General features: G+C 40.0%; 1 protein-coding gene across 1 annotated transcript; it reads right to left on the reverse strand.

The window, feature by feature from the left end:
* Nucleotides 1-3833: 3833 nt before the first annotated feature.
* LOC113028865 (NACHT, LRR and PYD domains-containing protein 1b allele 3-like) lies at nucleotides 3834-16411 on the reverse strand. The gene is made up of 2 exons (XM_026179300.1): nucleotides 16312-16411; nucleotides 3834-5032 (listed from the first exon to the last, which is right to left on the reverse strand). Exons 1-2 carry the CDS (start codon nucleotides 16409-16411, stop codon nucleotides 3834-3836), a joined length of 1299 nt encoding a protein of 432 aa, XP_026035085.1.
* Between the last annotated feature and the right edge of the window lie 533 nt (nucleotides 16412-16944).

Raw genomic sequence — 16944 nt, forward strand, 5'->3', positions numbered from 1 at the left:
TATATGACTGACTTTAATTATTAAACATTCCCACATAAATAAGTGACGTCATATTCAGTACTTTTGACAGTTCACTCTTCGGCCGCTCCATCGCTTCCAGGGAAATTCCATATACATAAATGTAAATTTCAAAACTCAACCCCATCATTTAATTTGTTTTTGATTGAAATTGAATATTACTTAAACTCTCTTAAATTAACTTCCAATAAAAAAGGTTTATCATTGATTGAAATTCATTCAGAAATGTTTAATGAATGAGCTGTCACAACTTTCAAGTACAAAGTTGTTATGAAGTCTGTCACATTCCCCCCCTTTTTTTCTTTTTTTTCCCTTTATTTATTTATCCTTCTTATTTCATTGTACTGTATATTGTTACTCTTATTTGCCTTGTATGTCTACTGTGCAAACTGAACTGGAATGACTGACTGTTCGCTTTATATTTTCAATAAAGTTTGGAAACAAAAAAAACCCCTCTTCGGCCGCTCCCTTCTGCCGTATTTTGCGGCAAAATTATCCACACCCACCGCCTCGCTATGAATTGTGGGATATATTGGACCACGAAGCGTGCACCGGACCACACTTGATATTTGGGGAAATCGACGGTGCATTTGGAGTATGCATTTGAAGTACACTTCGAATTGGGACAGCCGTCATCGCGTGGCGGTGACGTAACCGCACTTAAAATGAGTACTTCAAGCGTGCAGACCCTGAATTGGGACACAGACCTTGAGTGACTTCTGTTGTGCTGTTGTTGAACCTTGAGGCACATTGTAGCACCGGCAAGTGTTTTAATAAAGAGCTCCCCCTACCAGCTTGGGGTTAAACAACAAGCTCAATCTCTCTCTGTGAGCTTCGTTGTTAAGATTTCTCTGCATGCCACAATGTAAAACATTGCACGGACACACTGTGCTAATTATATATTTTGAAAAAGAAATGTAGAGGTAGGAATTGCAATTAATATAAATAACATGACGCTAAGCATCGGCCAATGAATGTGAACTAACAACACGGTCGCGGGTATGGCTGCGACCGTAGGAAAAAACCCTAATATGAAGGTATTTTACTGTGCATTTTACAGTAATGTTCTGTTCTTCTAGAATATCATTAAAGTTACGTAAATAGACTTTGACTTCACATTTTGAATGTAAATTAACGTTAAATCACTGTAATGTAATACAACATAATTGTCATGATTATTAAATGTATCTGTCCGTACATGTGCATATTTAAATACATTCACAAATGTATCATGATTTCACAAATATCTGTCCGTTATTTGAAAAATTGAACTGTTGAATTCAAATGTAATGCTATGGAAAAGTATATAATATGATCCCTATAAGCTTGTGTTGCATCACATAAGTATTATTATCATTGCTAGTTAGGCCGTTCATGGCTCAAGGTTTGGCAGCTTGCCTTGTGATCAGAAGATTGCCGGTTTGTGCCCCGGTTCGGACACTCTCTGGCCAAAGGGTGCGATATGGCAGCCTCGCCTCTGTCAGTATTTAAACCAACTGTATATTTCTGTACATTTACTTATTATGATTCATATTTCCACAATCAGTGACCTTGTTTATAGGTAATTTCATTGTTTGATCACGTAAAAATGTTCCTAATTTAATGTCTAAAAGCACTTGGAAAAGGCAGAATCCCATGTCAAATTAGCGCAACAAATTCTATTTTCATTACTGAAAATAACCGTATTTTTATGGGACAGTTATTTTCTGTTATTTTACCGTCGTATTTTGGCGCCCCAGCTGCCGGAATATTACCATTTTTTCAAGATGCTTTTTCTAACAGTGTAGACTCTGCACAAATCCATTAACCTCCTTCAAAAGAAAACCAAGTTTGTTAGCTGACAGTTAAGTAAGAGGGTAACCAGCTGTTCTCCATTTTATCCACCTGACATGTCATCCATAAGTAATTGACCTTTGTTTGAGTTGTGTCATTTATACTCGCCCCGGGGGATTGTTGTTATCGCAGGTCAAATGTGGCCAACTGAAGCTGCAGATGTGGACCACATTTGGGCCTGTTAGTCATTTGGGAACAGCTGGATCAGGTGATGTCAGAATAGTGTATTGGGAGGAACTGATGTTGCATTAAACAAACTCAAAAGGGACCTTGAGTGTGTGTGTGTGTGTGTGTGAATCTTTCCGGCCTATTGCTTCGCCAAAAGGCAGATCACATGATGCCCCGTTTAACAGCTCATTTGGAAGTATTGACAACTGCTGGTCATTTGATGTGTAGCAGCCCTGCTGTGATAATACACATGAGCGCCATACCAATGCATATGTAAATGTAATGATGTATCAATTGCACAATGCCCACATGACATCCTGTACACTTTATCTATGTATCTATACCTCTAGCTAGTGATGTTATGTCTGACACTGAAGGCCACAAAACCTCTATACAGGAAGTCTGGTTCGGCTCTTTGTAGAAGACATCTTAACCCCTGATCCTATGAGTTTTATCCAATAGATAATGCAAAGATCTGGAGCCGATGTAGGTGAGGCGACTCACCCAGCCTGACTGCCCTGATGTGATGAAACCTGACTAGTCTTGCAGGTCAAATCTTATCAGTCACATCTGTCATTTCAGCTCCACTCTTGATGGTGTCACTTGTTAACCAGGGATGGTTTTATAAGCCAGGAGTGCAGACTCCAATGGAAGAAACTGCTTGGAAAGGCTAGAGAAACCAATTAGAGAAATTTGGACTGATAAAGATTAATACTCAGATTTATACCTTTATTGTTTCACAAAGGGTTAACAAGTGAATGTCCACAGTTTACACTTTATTATCAGATTTTGTTAAAGCAGTTTGGCAGGAACAAAGCAAAAAGTAAAATAAGAACAATCAAATCACATCAATTCTACTCATTTAATGAACCCATCCTAACCTAATGCTGATTGTGTTCTTATCTTTGGTGGTGATAAGAAGGTTGGTGGTGACATAAACACTTGCAGCACTGAAAATGCGTTCCACGTCTGTGCTCTGTGCTAATGGAAATAATTGGGAAAGCAGGCTTCCTTGATAGATCTCACATTTACTTATATTTATAATCCACAGGGAAAATCTGAAGTGTCAAGGAGCTGCAAGCCACCTGGGAAATAATGGAAGTCCAAAGCTTTCTCAGAGTTATAATTCAACACTGTGATGATAATGACGATGATGAGCAGAAACAGAGCCAAATCCAAATCCACAATGATGCCTTTCTTTCAAAAGCACCAGATTAATGCAACCACATACTATCATATCATATGTTGCACTATACAAACGTACTGTCCTCACAGTTTTGGTCACTTACACATGTCACTGGAAAATGCATGAAATCTATCAGAACTTGCTAATAGGACCACAATTAGTTAATTTTCTGTTGTTTGGAAGATTGACTTTATCACCATGTTGTCTTCCTTCAACCCTCTGGCAGTTACCCTTAACAAACACGAGACTTCACAACAAACCAACATAACTACAGCACAAAATACAGATTTAGCAATTTAATCATTTTATATTATGTCTGAAAAATAAACAGTTTGTGTTTTACTGTGTTACTACCAAAGAGTCACGCTGAACATGGATGAAGTGTTAAGAAAACTATAAATATCTTCAAAAGCATCAGGCTTATTCTGAATATTTTTTAAAATGGGAGTTTTTTCCTTCCTCCTTCTCCTGTTTCATTTCCTCCATCTCTAGCTAATCATGGCAGGTGAAACAGCTCATTATGTTAAACTGTTTTCCATCATTCATTATATCAATGAAAACCAGATGAAATCTGAAGTGAAGTGTGATTTACTGTCTCCTCAAATGCAGCAACATTTACATGGATGCTTCAGACCAACCCAAGATGTTCACAGAGTAAGAGGTCAAGCTCACTGAGAAACTCAATCATCTGTGAACTGGCAGCTTCACCTTTCTTCCTCACAGTGTCGATAACACAACGAGCTCTGTTGCTTCTGTTTTGCATGGCGTCTGCTTCCTCCCTCTCAGCATCAGTTATCACCTTTTTCTCCAGCAGTCTGTCCAGCAGGCTGTTGAGAACAGGTGGTGATATCCCATCGATGAAGCAGCTCCGTACATTTAACAGCCTCTCATTGGGAGAGAGATTCAAAGGCATTTGCCCACAGAACGATTTTACTCTAGAAGGCAAAAGATAAACTTGTCTTTGCCACATGCTGGTGGAACTGATGCTTTCTCTAATAAATAACTGAATATTGTTCATGTTTCTTTCCAAAATCACCTGGAAGGATGGGAAGTAGTTGTCATAGGACTCTTCATCAAATTCGGCCTCTATTGGCTGAACTAGAACTGAGTCATCTTCAGGAACAGTGGACAGAGTGTAAACCTGCTTTGGATGCAGTTTACAGTGAGGAGATGTCTCTATGTACCTCTCATCTCCAACTAGTTTCTTCCTGGTGTGCAGCACATCTCTCAGAGCAACATTTTTAGGCAACAACAGCACGCTGAGGAAGGATGTGAGATCAGGATCAACTGGAGGTTTGTAGAAGAGCAGAACCAACGCTCGGACTGGGTCACAGGGAGAGTTTTCATCCCTGACATTACCGTAACCAGAAAACCCTGTGATGTTTATAACAACATGAGTTTCTGTTATCTGGTGAGGGGTAATAAACTCTATGCCAACATCATTCACATGAGCGACCTGCAAGAACTGACCTCCACCTGTGGAGATGAGCTCACAGTGTGGGAGATGAAGCTGACACACTGACTGCTGCTGACATTTGATGTCAAACAGGGGTCCTGCAGGCTTCTTGTGGTGTTGGGCCAGCAGCCTCCTGTTCCAAGGGACAGTCCTGTAAACCACGTCTCCTTCTGCCTTCATGTCAAACACCAGGCCAGTCACACTGCACTGGTACAGGCCTGCACTGGAGCACTGGAACAGGTAGGTTTCATCATCAGAGTCATCAGCAGCGATGATAGGTGAAAACTCCTTTAACTTCATGTCAGGTGAGCTTGCTGCTTGTGTTGAGTTGTTCTTTGGTATTTTGTTCAGTGAAGGAACGCTGTAGCAATCTGTGGAGGAGAGCTGGAGATCAGAATTATATGGCAGAGTTGTGGTACGTAGGATGTCTTCAGTTATGACAGGTGGATCTGCTTTTCCTGGTTTGTCTTCTGTCCATGAAACTGAAACTCTGCTTGTATCTTCTTCTAGTATTTCTTCTTGGCTGCATTCAGCTGAACAAGCAACAGTTGGGATATTGGACTGGGTGCAAGAAGGAAATGTGGAAAAATCATATATTTTACTGCCATTAGTGCACAAAGCAGAGTCCTGTAAGGTGGAGAAGCTGTGATACAGCAGTAAAGTAGTACTGTATTGCTGCATCTTTATGCTGCCTGGTTTCATCCAGGTGGATTGTGAGGAAATCCTTTTAAGGCAACGAAAATCAGGGGACGAAATAGTAGTGGAGGTGGAGTCGCCTTTAACTGATGCAAAAGAAAAAAACAAGTGTGTGTAAAGATGCCTAACAGGAGAAACAGATGAAAAGGTAGTGGAGGTGGAGTCTGGAGTCTTTAGCTCAGGCAACTGTAATTGATTTAGAACAATTCTGTCATTCGTGGAACAAGCAGAGTCCTGTGAGGTGCAGAGACTGTGACACAACAAGGGTAAAGGCTTCCTGTCTTGTTCCACAGTTGTGCTGCTGGGTTTTGCTGAGGTTGACTGTGGGGGGAAAGGATCAAACTTTGGAAGAGTACAGAGTGAAGAGTTAATGAAGGTGGAAGCTGGAGTTTGTTCAGTTTTACGTGATGATAGAAACGGTGCATTGTGCCGCCTTGACATACAAAAGTTTGGATTATGAATTGAATTGATTATGGTTGGTATATTTAGCTTGAGAAACTGTCTGTAAAAGGTAGAGATAGTGGTGAAAAGCTTGAGCACTCTAACAGTAGATGTGTCAGAGGTCTCATTTCTCTCATTTTCTGTTTCTTTGTGGCTTTTTAGATCCATCTCTGTCCTTTGGTGAGTCTGAGCTTTCTTTGAATGCATTTCTTGTCTTGTTTCCGTGTTTCATCTTTAACTGTAATACTGCTTTTTCTTCATTGCTTGATTTGCACTTCAGTGGTCTTCATCAGCTGAGACTGGAAATCAAGAAACAATTGTCATCAGTGATCAGTAGATGCATTATCGCTTGATATCTGATTTCAGATAACACAAGGTTTACATTTTTAAAAAGACATTGTTTTCAAATTTGACCTTGAGTAAGTTTTGTGCGTTTTTAAATGTCATAATTTTATTGCACAGTTCTTTTGACTGTGATGATGCTTCTGTCTTTTCCATGGACTTTCAAAAAACAGCTATGCTTTATGGTTTAAAAGGTCCAAGTAACTCAACATTTTTTATCATGCATTAGAATAAATGACATGATATTGTATACTTTAATTAAATTTTTGATATTTTTGATTTTTATTCTTCCTTCTCCATGTAAATCCAGATGTTAAAGCCATCATGTTTCTGGATAGTGCTGCCCCTTAATAATCCTCTTCATTCTTATTCCTCTCATTCTCATTTTCTTCATTCATCGGCTTCTCAGGTTTCTCTCTGTCTTCTCACCACCCTCTCTTCACTTGTTAGTTCCTTTATTAACCGAACCTCCCTGAGTCGATCTCTCCCTCCTCTCAGAAGGCTGGTATCTTTCTACTGCCTAACTTAGGTTTTCTTTCTGCTTTGGTTTTTGGATGTCTTGTAGTTTTTTTTTAATTTCATTTACATGTGGGTTATAGGTTAGAACTTTTGTCCTCTTTCTTCTCAATTTTATACTTTATAGGGGAGACCGGGGATAGTTGTAACATTTTTGACATTTCTGTCTGTAAATTGGAGCTCTTTTAAGGTAGTGGATTCAAAATGTAATGCAAAGTATTTACATGTCTCGGCTATTAAATAGTGCAGCTATTTTCTCTGCAGCACAATTCCCCATTGCATGGTATGGTCTCAAACACGAAGAGTGAAATGTTACAATTAACCCCATAGTCTGGGTTAGTTGTAACACATCCTGGGGTGAAATGTAACACAATGAAATAAGGGTACTAACAAAACATTAACATGTAATCTTTGTTTATTCAACACATGAATGCACTTACATCCATTCATGTAGCTGTGTGTGTGTGTGTGACAGAATGCAGAAATCTAACTTTTGAACATATTCCAACCCCCCAAAAAAGACAAATTATGGAATTTTCTGCAACTGAATATTTCATTAATTTTGGTTGGTCTTCCTTGAGTTTGGCCTCATTGGCTCAGTGGGAATTATAACCGACAACTCTTGCACCAATTTTGAACATAACAATGAAGCTGAAAAAATGTAGTTGTTCACCAGCATCGCAATTCCATTACTTTTTATCATGGCTTACCTTGGTGTGGTTTGCAAAGTGCTTCAGAAAGATGAGGAAATCTGTTTCGTGCACCCATCCTGATTTATTTCCACTACCAGTACTTCCTACTGGTCCATCTCTGACACAGTGGTCTGCATAATGTATGTGTGGGAACACAAACAGTGAAGTAATTGTGTTGCCAATGGCATTAACCGCATATACAAGAGCGACCAGTGAAGCTCTCTCTGCTGATGTCGTTGCCCCAACTTGTTTAATATAAGTTAAAGTAATAGTGTGGTAAGTTTTAACATCTGCATTATTGTTACAACTAACCCAGACTGTTGCTGTTACAACTGACCCAGACTCCTATAGCCATGAACTAGCTAACATTACAGCCAACGGCTAAAACATTAGCACTAAAGACCTACACAGAATATATCCCCATAGACATACAAATAACACAATTTAGGTTTGATGAGTTTAACTGCAAAGCAGATAATGCTATTAGAAATTGAAATAAAGTAGAAAAACTTACTTTTTGGCATACAAATTACTTTTTTTCATGTTAAATTGTCTGTGTTTGACAAAATGTGCTGATTTTTCACATGTGATAGCAGAACTGAGTTGGGCATGCACAGGATGAGTCGCATCATTTGAAACTTAGCCCTGATTGGAGAAATTAGAAGTGTTACAACTGACCCACGTTACAACTATCCCCGGTCTCCCCTACTCAATGTGTGAATCCAGTATCATTCATATATTAATAAAATTACTTTTTTGTGTTTTTATGCATGAATCTACAAGTTTCTGTTTTTCTGCAGGTATTTCTAAAAGCGAACATTAACTTGTAACACTCGGACATCCAGGGTGATGACTCAGAGAAGTGTTACAGCCCGCACCCAAAGCTTCACTGCACTCAAACCTTTGTGCCAGCTGTTGCAGCAAACACCGCAGTGATGGCCGCAACATCCGCCCAGCATATCGTGCCTCACTTGCTCTCTTTCAGCGGGCAACTCGCAGTTGTTTTGCAAAACTTCAAAGAAAGCGAGCGCTGAGAAGTAGTGGATTGTGTGCAATGAATTAAAGAAATGAATAGCGTGACGAAAGTGTGCTTGTAGTCGACCCGCAAGTGAATATGAGGGTAGCACTTCTACACGTATCTACAAAAATGCTGCTTTTTAGGGAACGGATTAGCGGCATTTCAATTTTCTTCAGTTGGGAAAATTAATTTGAAATACGAATAATTTGAGTTATGAGCTCCGTCACGGAACAAATTAAACTCATAAGTCAAGGCACCACAACACAATGCAAACGCTTTGCAGGGATGTTACCCAAGACTGAGACGTCTCCGTCAACTATGAGTTATTTCTTAGCCTCCTTAATCTGTCCCTATAAATACCACCCATATTAAAATAATCAGAAATGCTGAAACTAATAAATATTAAACGAATAATAAATGAAAATAAACTCACCAACTGAAACTAGACTGAAAATAAAACTTTAGTAATAACAAAAATATGCAAAGCTCAATTATGTCCTTGTCCAGTGTGATCCCTCTGTTGACGTTCAGACTTCAACTTATTATGTTTTTAAAGTGAATTACTGACTAAGTTTGATTGACCACAACACGGATAATGCAGATTACTTCTGAAAGTCGGCACTGATACCTTTTCTCTTCATTATAAACTCCTGTCTGTCATACCGTCTTGCATGCGGAAAGTGTCCGTAACTTCCTTATTGCCATTAAAACATTGCCATTAAAACAGGAAGCTGTCAGTAACTTCCTGTTGTATTGTCAGTGTCAGCGATGCCAATGATGAGCACTTCTGGAGAAACAAGCAGACAGTTCACTTGTTAAGTTAAAAGAATTCACAGGAGCCAAACATTTTGTCAGTCTAATAGTTTAACCACTTTGTTGTTAAATTTAGCGCTCGTCTTATTTAGCACCCCAACAACACAAATACTAACACAAACAGGAAATACTCCTGTGCTGTTTTTTCTAGCACTGAATACAAACCTGAGCCGTCATTTGTAAAATACAAAGTATGAACATGTATTTAAGTTGAACTTGTGTTTTAATCCTGGAGCTTCAGCTGCAATCAACCTCCTATGTTGTTCAATTCAGACATTTTAATATATTCAATTATTTTATTTTTTATTTTATTTTTTAATTTACTGGTTATTTTATTAAAGTATTTATTTTAATATTATTTTAATTTGATTATTGGTTACTATTATGCAGGAAAAGTAGTGTAAACTTAATTAGTAAAAACAAATATGCATCCATTTCGTTTTATTTCGATAACAACAACAACCTTAGTTCTCAAACACGAGAAGACTTAATGAGTGTTGTGGGTTTGGACTAATAAAATAAGTGTAGGGAGTTGAAGAGAGTCTGTAACCATAACTCTAGAAAGGTTATTTTGTTTTTTCATATTTAAAATTATATGTTATTTGTAGCCGTGGTTTAGATAATATTTAATGCTGATGTACCGAAAAACTGTTTCAACACTGAATATTCGAATGTAGATTCTGGCTCCTGGTGCATCAGTAAAAACTTGCGAATACTCAGTCAAACACACGTCAGTTAATTAAGACAGCTCAGATGCATAATTATATTCAAGCATTATGCAAGGATGTAAATTATAAACAGCTTTGGGGAAGTTAAAACAGGCTGTAAAGTGTTTTTAACAGACTGACATGCCTCATGGCTGCATTTCACCTTTCCTCAGACAGTCGCAGTGCTCCCGATCAGGCCAGAGTCTCGTTGTCTGTTTTCATTTTTATTGGTGTTCGTGACGATCGGCTCCCGGGCCCTGTTTCAGGAAGCCGGTTTAGTGGAAAAACTGAGTAAGTATACCCTGAGTTAACGAAAACTCTGGGTTTTCGGTTTCACAAAGCGAGTTCAGCTGCAGCCTGAGTGAGTCACTATGACGACACACGCCGTGAAGCTAACCTGCCCCCTAGCAGGTTTACCACAACTAACCCTGACTGTCTCCGCCCCTTTGTCGGAAACCTGACAGTAGGAAGTCTCAGACATGGCGTGTCCCTTCCTTGAAGAGCCAGTAGATATCGAAGCCCAAATTCTCCGCAGAGCTCTCCGCCGGGAGAGAGTGATTCGAGCGCGTCTGGACATCTTATCATTACCTGATGATTTCCTGTGCGAACGTTACCGTTTCTCAGCACAATCTATAATTCATTTGAATAACATCCTCAGGCCATATATTACGCATGTGACACATCGCGGACATGCTCTCAGTTCTGTACATATTATTTGTATTGCACTTCGGTTTTTTGCAAACGGGAGCTTTCTGTATAATATTGGTGACGCTGAGCACGTTTCCAAGGCTACCGTCTGTCGGGCAGTCAGGAATGTTACAGTTGCACTGAAACGTCTCCTGTACTCGTCTGTGGTGTTCCCCGGTCACAGACCCACAAGATTCATCAAAGAGGGATGCCACAAAGTTGCAGGTATCAGGATGAACAAAACTTAATTTATGATGTGGTGATACTTGGACTACTACTTAAATTTTACATTTATTTTCAGGGTTCCCAGGCGTGATTGGCTGTATAGATGGTACTCACATTCCAATTATTGCTCCTTCAGTAAATGAAGGAGACTATGTGAACAGGAAGTCTTTCCACAGCATTAATGTACAGGTACATAGTTCCCTGTAGCATTTCAAACTAACAAATTATTTCATCATAGTAATGGATGCTAATTTGTGTTCTCTGCACTGTGAAGATCATATATGATGCTGCCAACATTATCACAAATGTGGAAGCCAAGTGGCCAGGCTCTGTCCATGACTCACAAATATTCCGTGAATGTACACTGAGCACAAAATTTGGACATGGTGAGTTGAAAATACTTTAAAATATATAAAGACCAATTGCTTCAGGGACATTTGAACTGAAGTGTATCCTTCTGTCTTAGGAGAGTTCACTGGCTACTTGCTTGGTGATAGGGGGTATCCATGTTTACCCTATTTGCTTACCCCTTACCCTGACCCTGAACCGGGCCCACAGCAGCGATATAATCTGGCTAATTGCAGGACAAGAGCCAGAGTTGAAATGACTATCGGAATGCTTAAGGCCCGGTTCCAGTGCCTGCAAAGACTCAGGGTCACCCCAGAAAGGGCATGTGACATTATTGTGGCATGTGTGATTCTTCACAACATTGCCACAATTAGAGGAGAACACTGTCCTTCTGAACCAAACATCAGCAGTGATCCAAACCATGAACATCCTGACCCTCCCACGGACATACAAGATGGAAGCGCAGTCAGAGACACCATATGTCACAATCATTTCCTTTGACCCATCACCTCAACATGTTGAAAGAAGAATAAACAGATTTTTTGTTCAACTGGCTTTATTGGTCGCCTGTATTTTCTGTACACAAAGTATTAAAAGATGTAAACCTCATAAAGTGTCTCTGTTGCTTCCTCCTCTGTAACAGCTGTCAATGTTTCTTCATTATTTTCCTCTAGTAAAGAAATAGACAACATTGCTGTTCTACTGTAAACTCATATAATCTGTGGAGTATTACTCACAACTGCATGTTGGTCTGGCTCAACAGGAGGCTGCACCAGATGCAGTACACCATCACCATCAACTGATAGAATATGAGGTTTATACAGGTCACTTATAACTTACAAGGGACCAAATGGCAATTAACAAACATACCAAGCACCTTACACTTCATTGTCATTATGCTCTCAAAGACAACCAAGACTGAGGGAAGGCAAAATCAGTAGGAAAATAACTTCACTACAAAATAATCCATTATGGTAAAGAGTTTATCAAATGAATGAGCAGCACTGCAAAGGTGACTGTGAAGAAAGGATGTATGCACATCATGTATTATTTTGAATTTACCCCCTATGTAGGCACTTGTGTCTTGCGGGGTTATTGACTCAGAGGATGTCCCCGCAGAGATGCCTTCGGCCACAGGGCGCCCACTGTTTTGGCTGAGGGCCAACTGCTCAGCCTCTGTGAGTGGTGGAGGACCCCCACCTGTTTTTCGGGCCTCCGCTTTTTTTCTGTTGGCTATAACGGGTCACATTTGAGCATACAGAGTAAGCAAATATGTACTTGTAATGTGCTCAGATAATTTCAATAAGTGCTTACAGACAGAAAATTAATGTAACCTCTAACTGCAATTGATTTACATGGGACAAACAGACCAAGCACTATGGCTCATAATACAATTACACCTTACCTGTTTGGACTATATTTTTATATTTCATTTTTACTTGCTGCCAGGCACGTTTGGGGCCTGTTGGGTTGCACCTGCGCTCACATCACGTCACAAAATAAAATGTATAAAATAACAAATAAAATAACATATGATAAAATAACGTGTTAAATGGGTGGAAATCCCTAGATCAATGTTTATATTAACACTCACGCATTGACTCTGTCGGCTATGTTTTGCCATGCATGCTCACTTTCTTTTGCAGCTGTCGCTGTGTTACTTTTTTCCGCGGAATTTGCATGTTATCGGCATATGCTGCCATCAGCATTTCGGCCTCAAGCGCTGTGAAATACATTGACCGCGCCTTCTTTCCCTCCGTCTCCATGGTGACTCGCTTAATCTGTGCTCCGCTTATCAGGGCTTTATGTATCCTCGTCCGCGCGCTTCACTTGGGGTTAAAGCAACTCCGCCTTGATTGAACTAATTGTTATCAGCCTTTCTGAAACGGAATATTCCGAGTTGGACAGTTCGGGGTTACTCAACCGTGAGTGTCGTTTTTCACTCTGAGTTTTCCAAACCGGCTTCCTGAAACAGGGCCCCGGAGTGTCAGACACGCCCTCTGTTTAGGTGTGCTCACGAAACCTGACGCTATCAGAGAAATTATATCAATTATCAATGAGAGGTTTCTTATTTCAATCCACTGAGCATATATCTTTAGTCTTTTTATTTGTTTATTAACTTTTTATATATATATAAAAAAAAAGATTCAGAACTTTTTAAAATCCTCATTCGTTCTCATCATTTACAACAATAAGACTCTGATGTTCTCCAGCAGGTTTATGTTTCACATTTTTAATTTCAAAGAGATTATTATACCTTCAGGCTTATTAAGAAATGAGTCTGGAGGAAGAGTAGCGGTTTTAGATACGGGGCGGCATCACGGGCATCAGCAAAAAAATAATAATTGCTCGTACTCATGCTGCCCCGGCGTCAGCCAGCGCATATTGGGAATGTCATACGCACCGATCGGTTTTCTATCGCCCATTTGCTGGGAGTAAGGGCGTCCCCCGTTTGCGAGGTGCGCCTGCTGCTTGCGGCGCAGAGAGGAGAGGGCGGGGCGGCGGGGGATTCTCTGACCGGCTGTAGCAGCATCTAATAACCAACTCGCAAAATAAAAACAAAATAAAAACAAATCAACAAACACGAAAACACCAGACATCATGATACAGACTTATAATTTGCACCCATGTTTTTCCTCGGTGCTCCTGCTCGCTGCTGAAGTCAAAGTAAACTTTATTGTCATCTCCGCTACAGACAGTCCAGAGAGACGAGACGACGAGGCTCCAGTTACAGCAGTGCAAGTAAACAAACAATAAATATAAGAAGAGTAAGAAAATAAATATACACATTAGGACTCGGGGTAAAGGATCAATAACAATTTAAAATGTATAATTTACAGTTTGATGATTTAAAGTCTCACACACAACCTGTCGAAAGGGGCGGGGCCGGCTGCTTCCAGATAGAGCACATTTCATTCATAATGATGTAAATTCAAGCCTATTATGGATTCATAACTTGAATCCTGGGTTGTGTGAAATCCCAGAAATAAAACCTACACAAAGTGAACCTGTGAACTAAGGTGTAGGTCTGTTAGGTTATGTTGTGGTGATCCTCGAGTTGAGGAATGGGTGTTCATACTGCAGTGCAAAATTAAAACCAATGGAAGATGGACAAGAAAAGTTCAAAGCCATCAGGTGCTCAGTTTAGAAAAAATAGAAAAGAAGAGGAGGAGAAACGAGCAAAAGATACAGGTAAGCAGACGTGTGATTGGATAATGGCAGCTCATCCTGAAACAATCAGAGTCAGAATACTTTATTAATCCCTAAGGAAATAATGTGGGTTCCAGTTGCTCCAAGAAGAAATGGTAAAAATAGCAACAGTAATGGACTAAACTCAAAACAATACATTATGTTACAGATTTTAATATTAATTAGTCAGTGTCACTTGTTGATTTGTCCTGTTCTCATTGTATGACGAATGATGATGGCTGTTTGGTAGCTGTTTGCATACAATGTATACTCTCTCTCTCTTCATATGTGTGTGTACAACAGTTTTATGTTAATGTACAATCCTTAATATGTTTTGTGCGTGTGTGTGGGGGAGGGGGGGGGGCACTGTGTGTGTTCACCCGGGGCGCCAAACAGGCTAGGACCGCCACTGAATGAGGTATGAGGTCACCATTTAGAAAAGTATTGGCTGTGAGACCAGAACTCACACATGTTTATTCAGACAAAGTGTTTGTCAGAAAGAGCCAATCAGAAGAAAGGTGGCTTTAAGCAAACGGCTTCAGCCAGAGCATGCGCTAAGGGGGGTGGGGGATGTCCTGCAGCAACAATAAATGTGTGATATAAGAAATTGAGAGGAAATTGTCAAAGATCATGTGTCTTTGAGTTATTCAGTGTCCTACTCATTTTTTAATGAAAAAAAATGTGTAAAAATATTATAATATTGTAGAGGCTAAGCCTACGCTTGAAGCCACTGAGGTGGTCGTTAACGGGGGTGACGCGATGTCACTGGTATGCATGAATTAAGTTCACAGTCCAATAAATCCAGCAGTATGTATCTTGTCCTTTTTGGTCTTTATTCCGTATCGACATAGCATAACAGCGCAACGTTCACAAACTGTTTGCCTTCTCAATGACACACCTGACGCCGATTACGTGCGTCTACCTTAAATACCTTTACATTACATAATCAAAACAGAAAAAGGTGACCTCTAGTGACCACATAAGGTATTAACCCAAGAATGGCTCCTACACCCCGGCCCCTAATTGAAATGGCTATCAGACATGGCAATTCTAATCACAAAGAAAATAAGGAGCCACTAATACAGTCTTCTTTAGACCTATACATTCACATAGATAAACATAAGTAACACACTTTTAGATTACAGTCTCATGTAACAAGCAAAGTTTAGTTACAGGTCTTTCCAGAATATTAGTCTTTGTTTTTAAACGTGCAGATCGCACAAGTCCTTTTTTGTCACAAATGGCTTCCAGAACTCTTCCAAGTGGCCAGGAACCACACGGTGCAGAAGAATCCCTTATAATGACTATATCTCCAGGTTTTAGATTCTTCTTCTTTTGGTTCCATTTTTGTCTCTCCTGTAACAAAGGCAGGTATTCGCGTATCCATCGCTTCCAAAAAAGATCTGAGATGTACTGAGCCTGTTTCCATCTTCTCTTCAGATACATATCCTGAGGGTCAAATAGTCCGGGTGGTAAAGATGGTTTTCCTTTCATCAGGAGGATGTGATTTGGTGTAAGTGGCTCTAGGTCTTTTGGATCATCAGAAAGCTTTGTGATGGGTCTGTCATTTAAAATTGCTTCAATTTCACATAGAACCGTATTTAATCCATCGTCGTCCAACTGTTGTTGCTGAAGAACGGATCTCAGAATCTTTCTGATCATACGAATTATCTGTTCCCAAATTCCACCATGATGTGATGCTCCGGGCGGATTAAAACTCCATCTTATTCCAATGTGTCGCAAAGCATCCGCTATTTGGGTATGTTTCACCGATTCAAGAGCCTCCCTTAACTCTCTGTCTGCTCCGACAAAGTCGGTTCCATTGTCCGATTGGATGTGAGCGACTTGACCTCTTCGACTCACGAAACGGCGCAAAGCATTAATGCAGGCATCTGTGTTTAGAGAGCTAGCCACTTCCAAGTGCACTGCTCGGCTGGCTAAACAGGTGAAAATGACTCCATAGCGTTTAGCTGTACCTCGTCCTCTTTTCACTTCAATAGGTCCGAAGTAATCAACTCCGACATTGGTGAATGGTGGGTTATCTGGCAAGATTCTTTCCTTGGGTAAATCTGCCATCTTTTGCTCCAAGGCTTTTCCATGATATTTTCTGCAAAAATTACATTCTGCGATAACCTTCCTTACAGCCGAGTTGGCCTTTGTGATCCAGTATTTTCTCCTTAGTGTGGATAAGGTGTGGTTACGACCGCTATGACCAAGCTGTTGATGAATGTGCTTTAGGATGAGATTTGCTACATGTTGATCTTTTGCAAGAACAAAGGGATGCTTCGTTTCTTCTGGTAAGGAGCCCTTTGTCAGTCGTCCCCCAACTCTTAAGAGGCCTTCATCGTCAAGATAAGGATCTAATCTATAAATTGAGCTGTGCCTGCTCACAGAACCTTTCCCACTTGACAACGTTGCAATCTCCTCTCCAAATCGTTGTTGCTGGCAAAATCTAATAATGGCAAGCTCAGCTTCCAGAAGATCCTTTGAAGATAGTCTGTACAGTTGCGTTTTCTTTACTTTCTCCTTTGTAGTACCTTTACAAATTGGGTTATCTGAGTAAGGTTGCGGTCCTTTCTTCTTATTTCTCATTGAACGAAGGATTGCCT

Source organism: Astatotilapia calliptera, chromosome 9 (genome assembly GCF_900246225.1).
Source record: "Astatotilapia calliptera chromosome 9, fAstCal1.2, whole genome shotgun sequence".
Classification (NCBI taxonomy): Eukaryota; Metazoa; Chordata; class Actinopteri; order Cichliformes; family Cichlidae; genus Astatotilapia; species Astatotilapia calliptera.

Bases quoted from the DNA above. Each gene is read 5' to 3' on its own strand.
- LOC113028865 (XM_026179300.1), bottom strand. From the start codon at position 16,411: ATGGCAGATTTACCCAAGGAAAGAATCTTGCCAGATAACCCACCATTC. The intron at 5,033-16,311 runs GTACAGCTAAAC...TCTCCTCCACAG, and splicing joins TGAAGTGAAAAGAGGACGAG to ATTGCTACAGCGTTCCTTCA.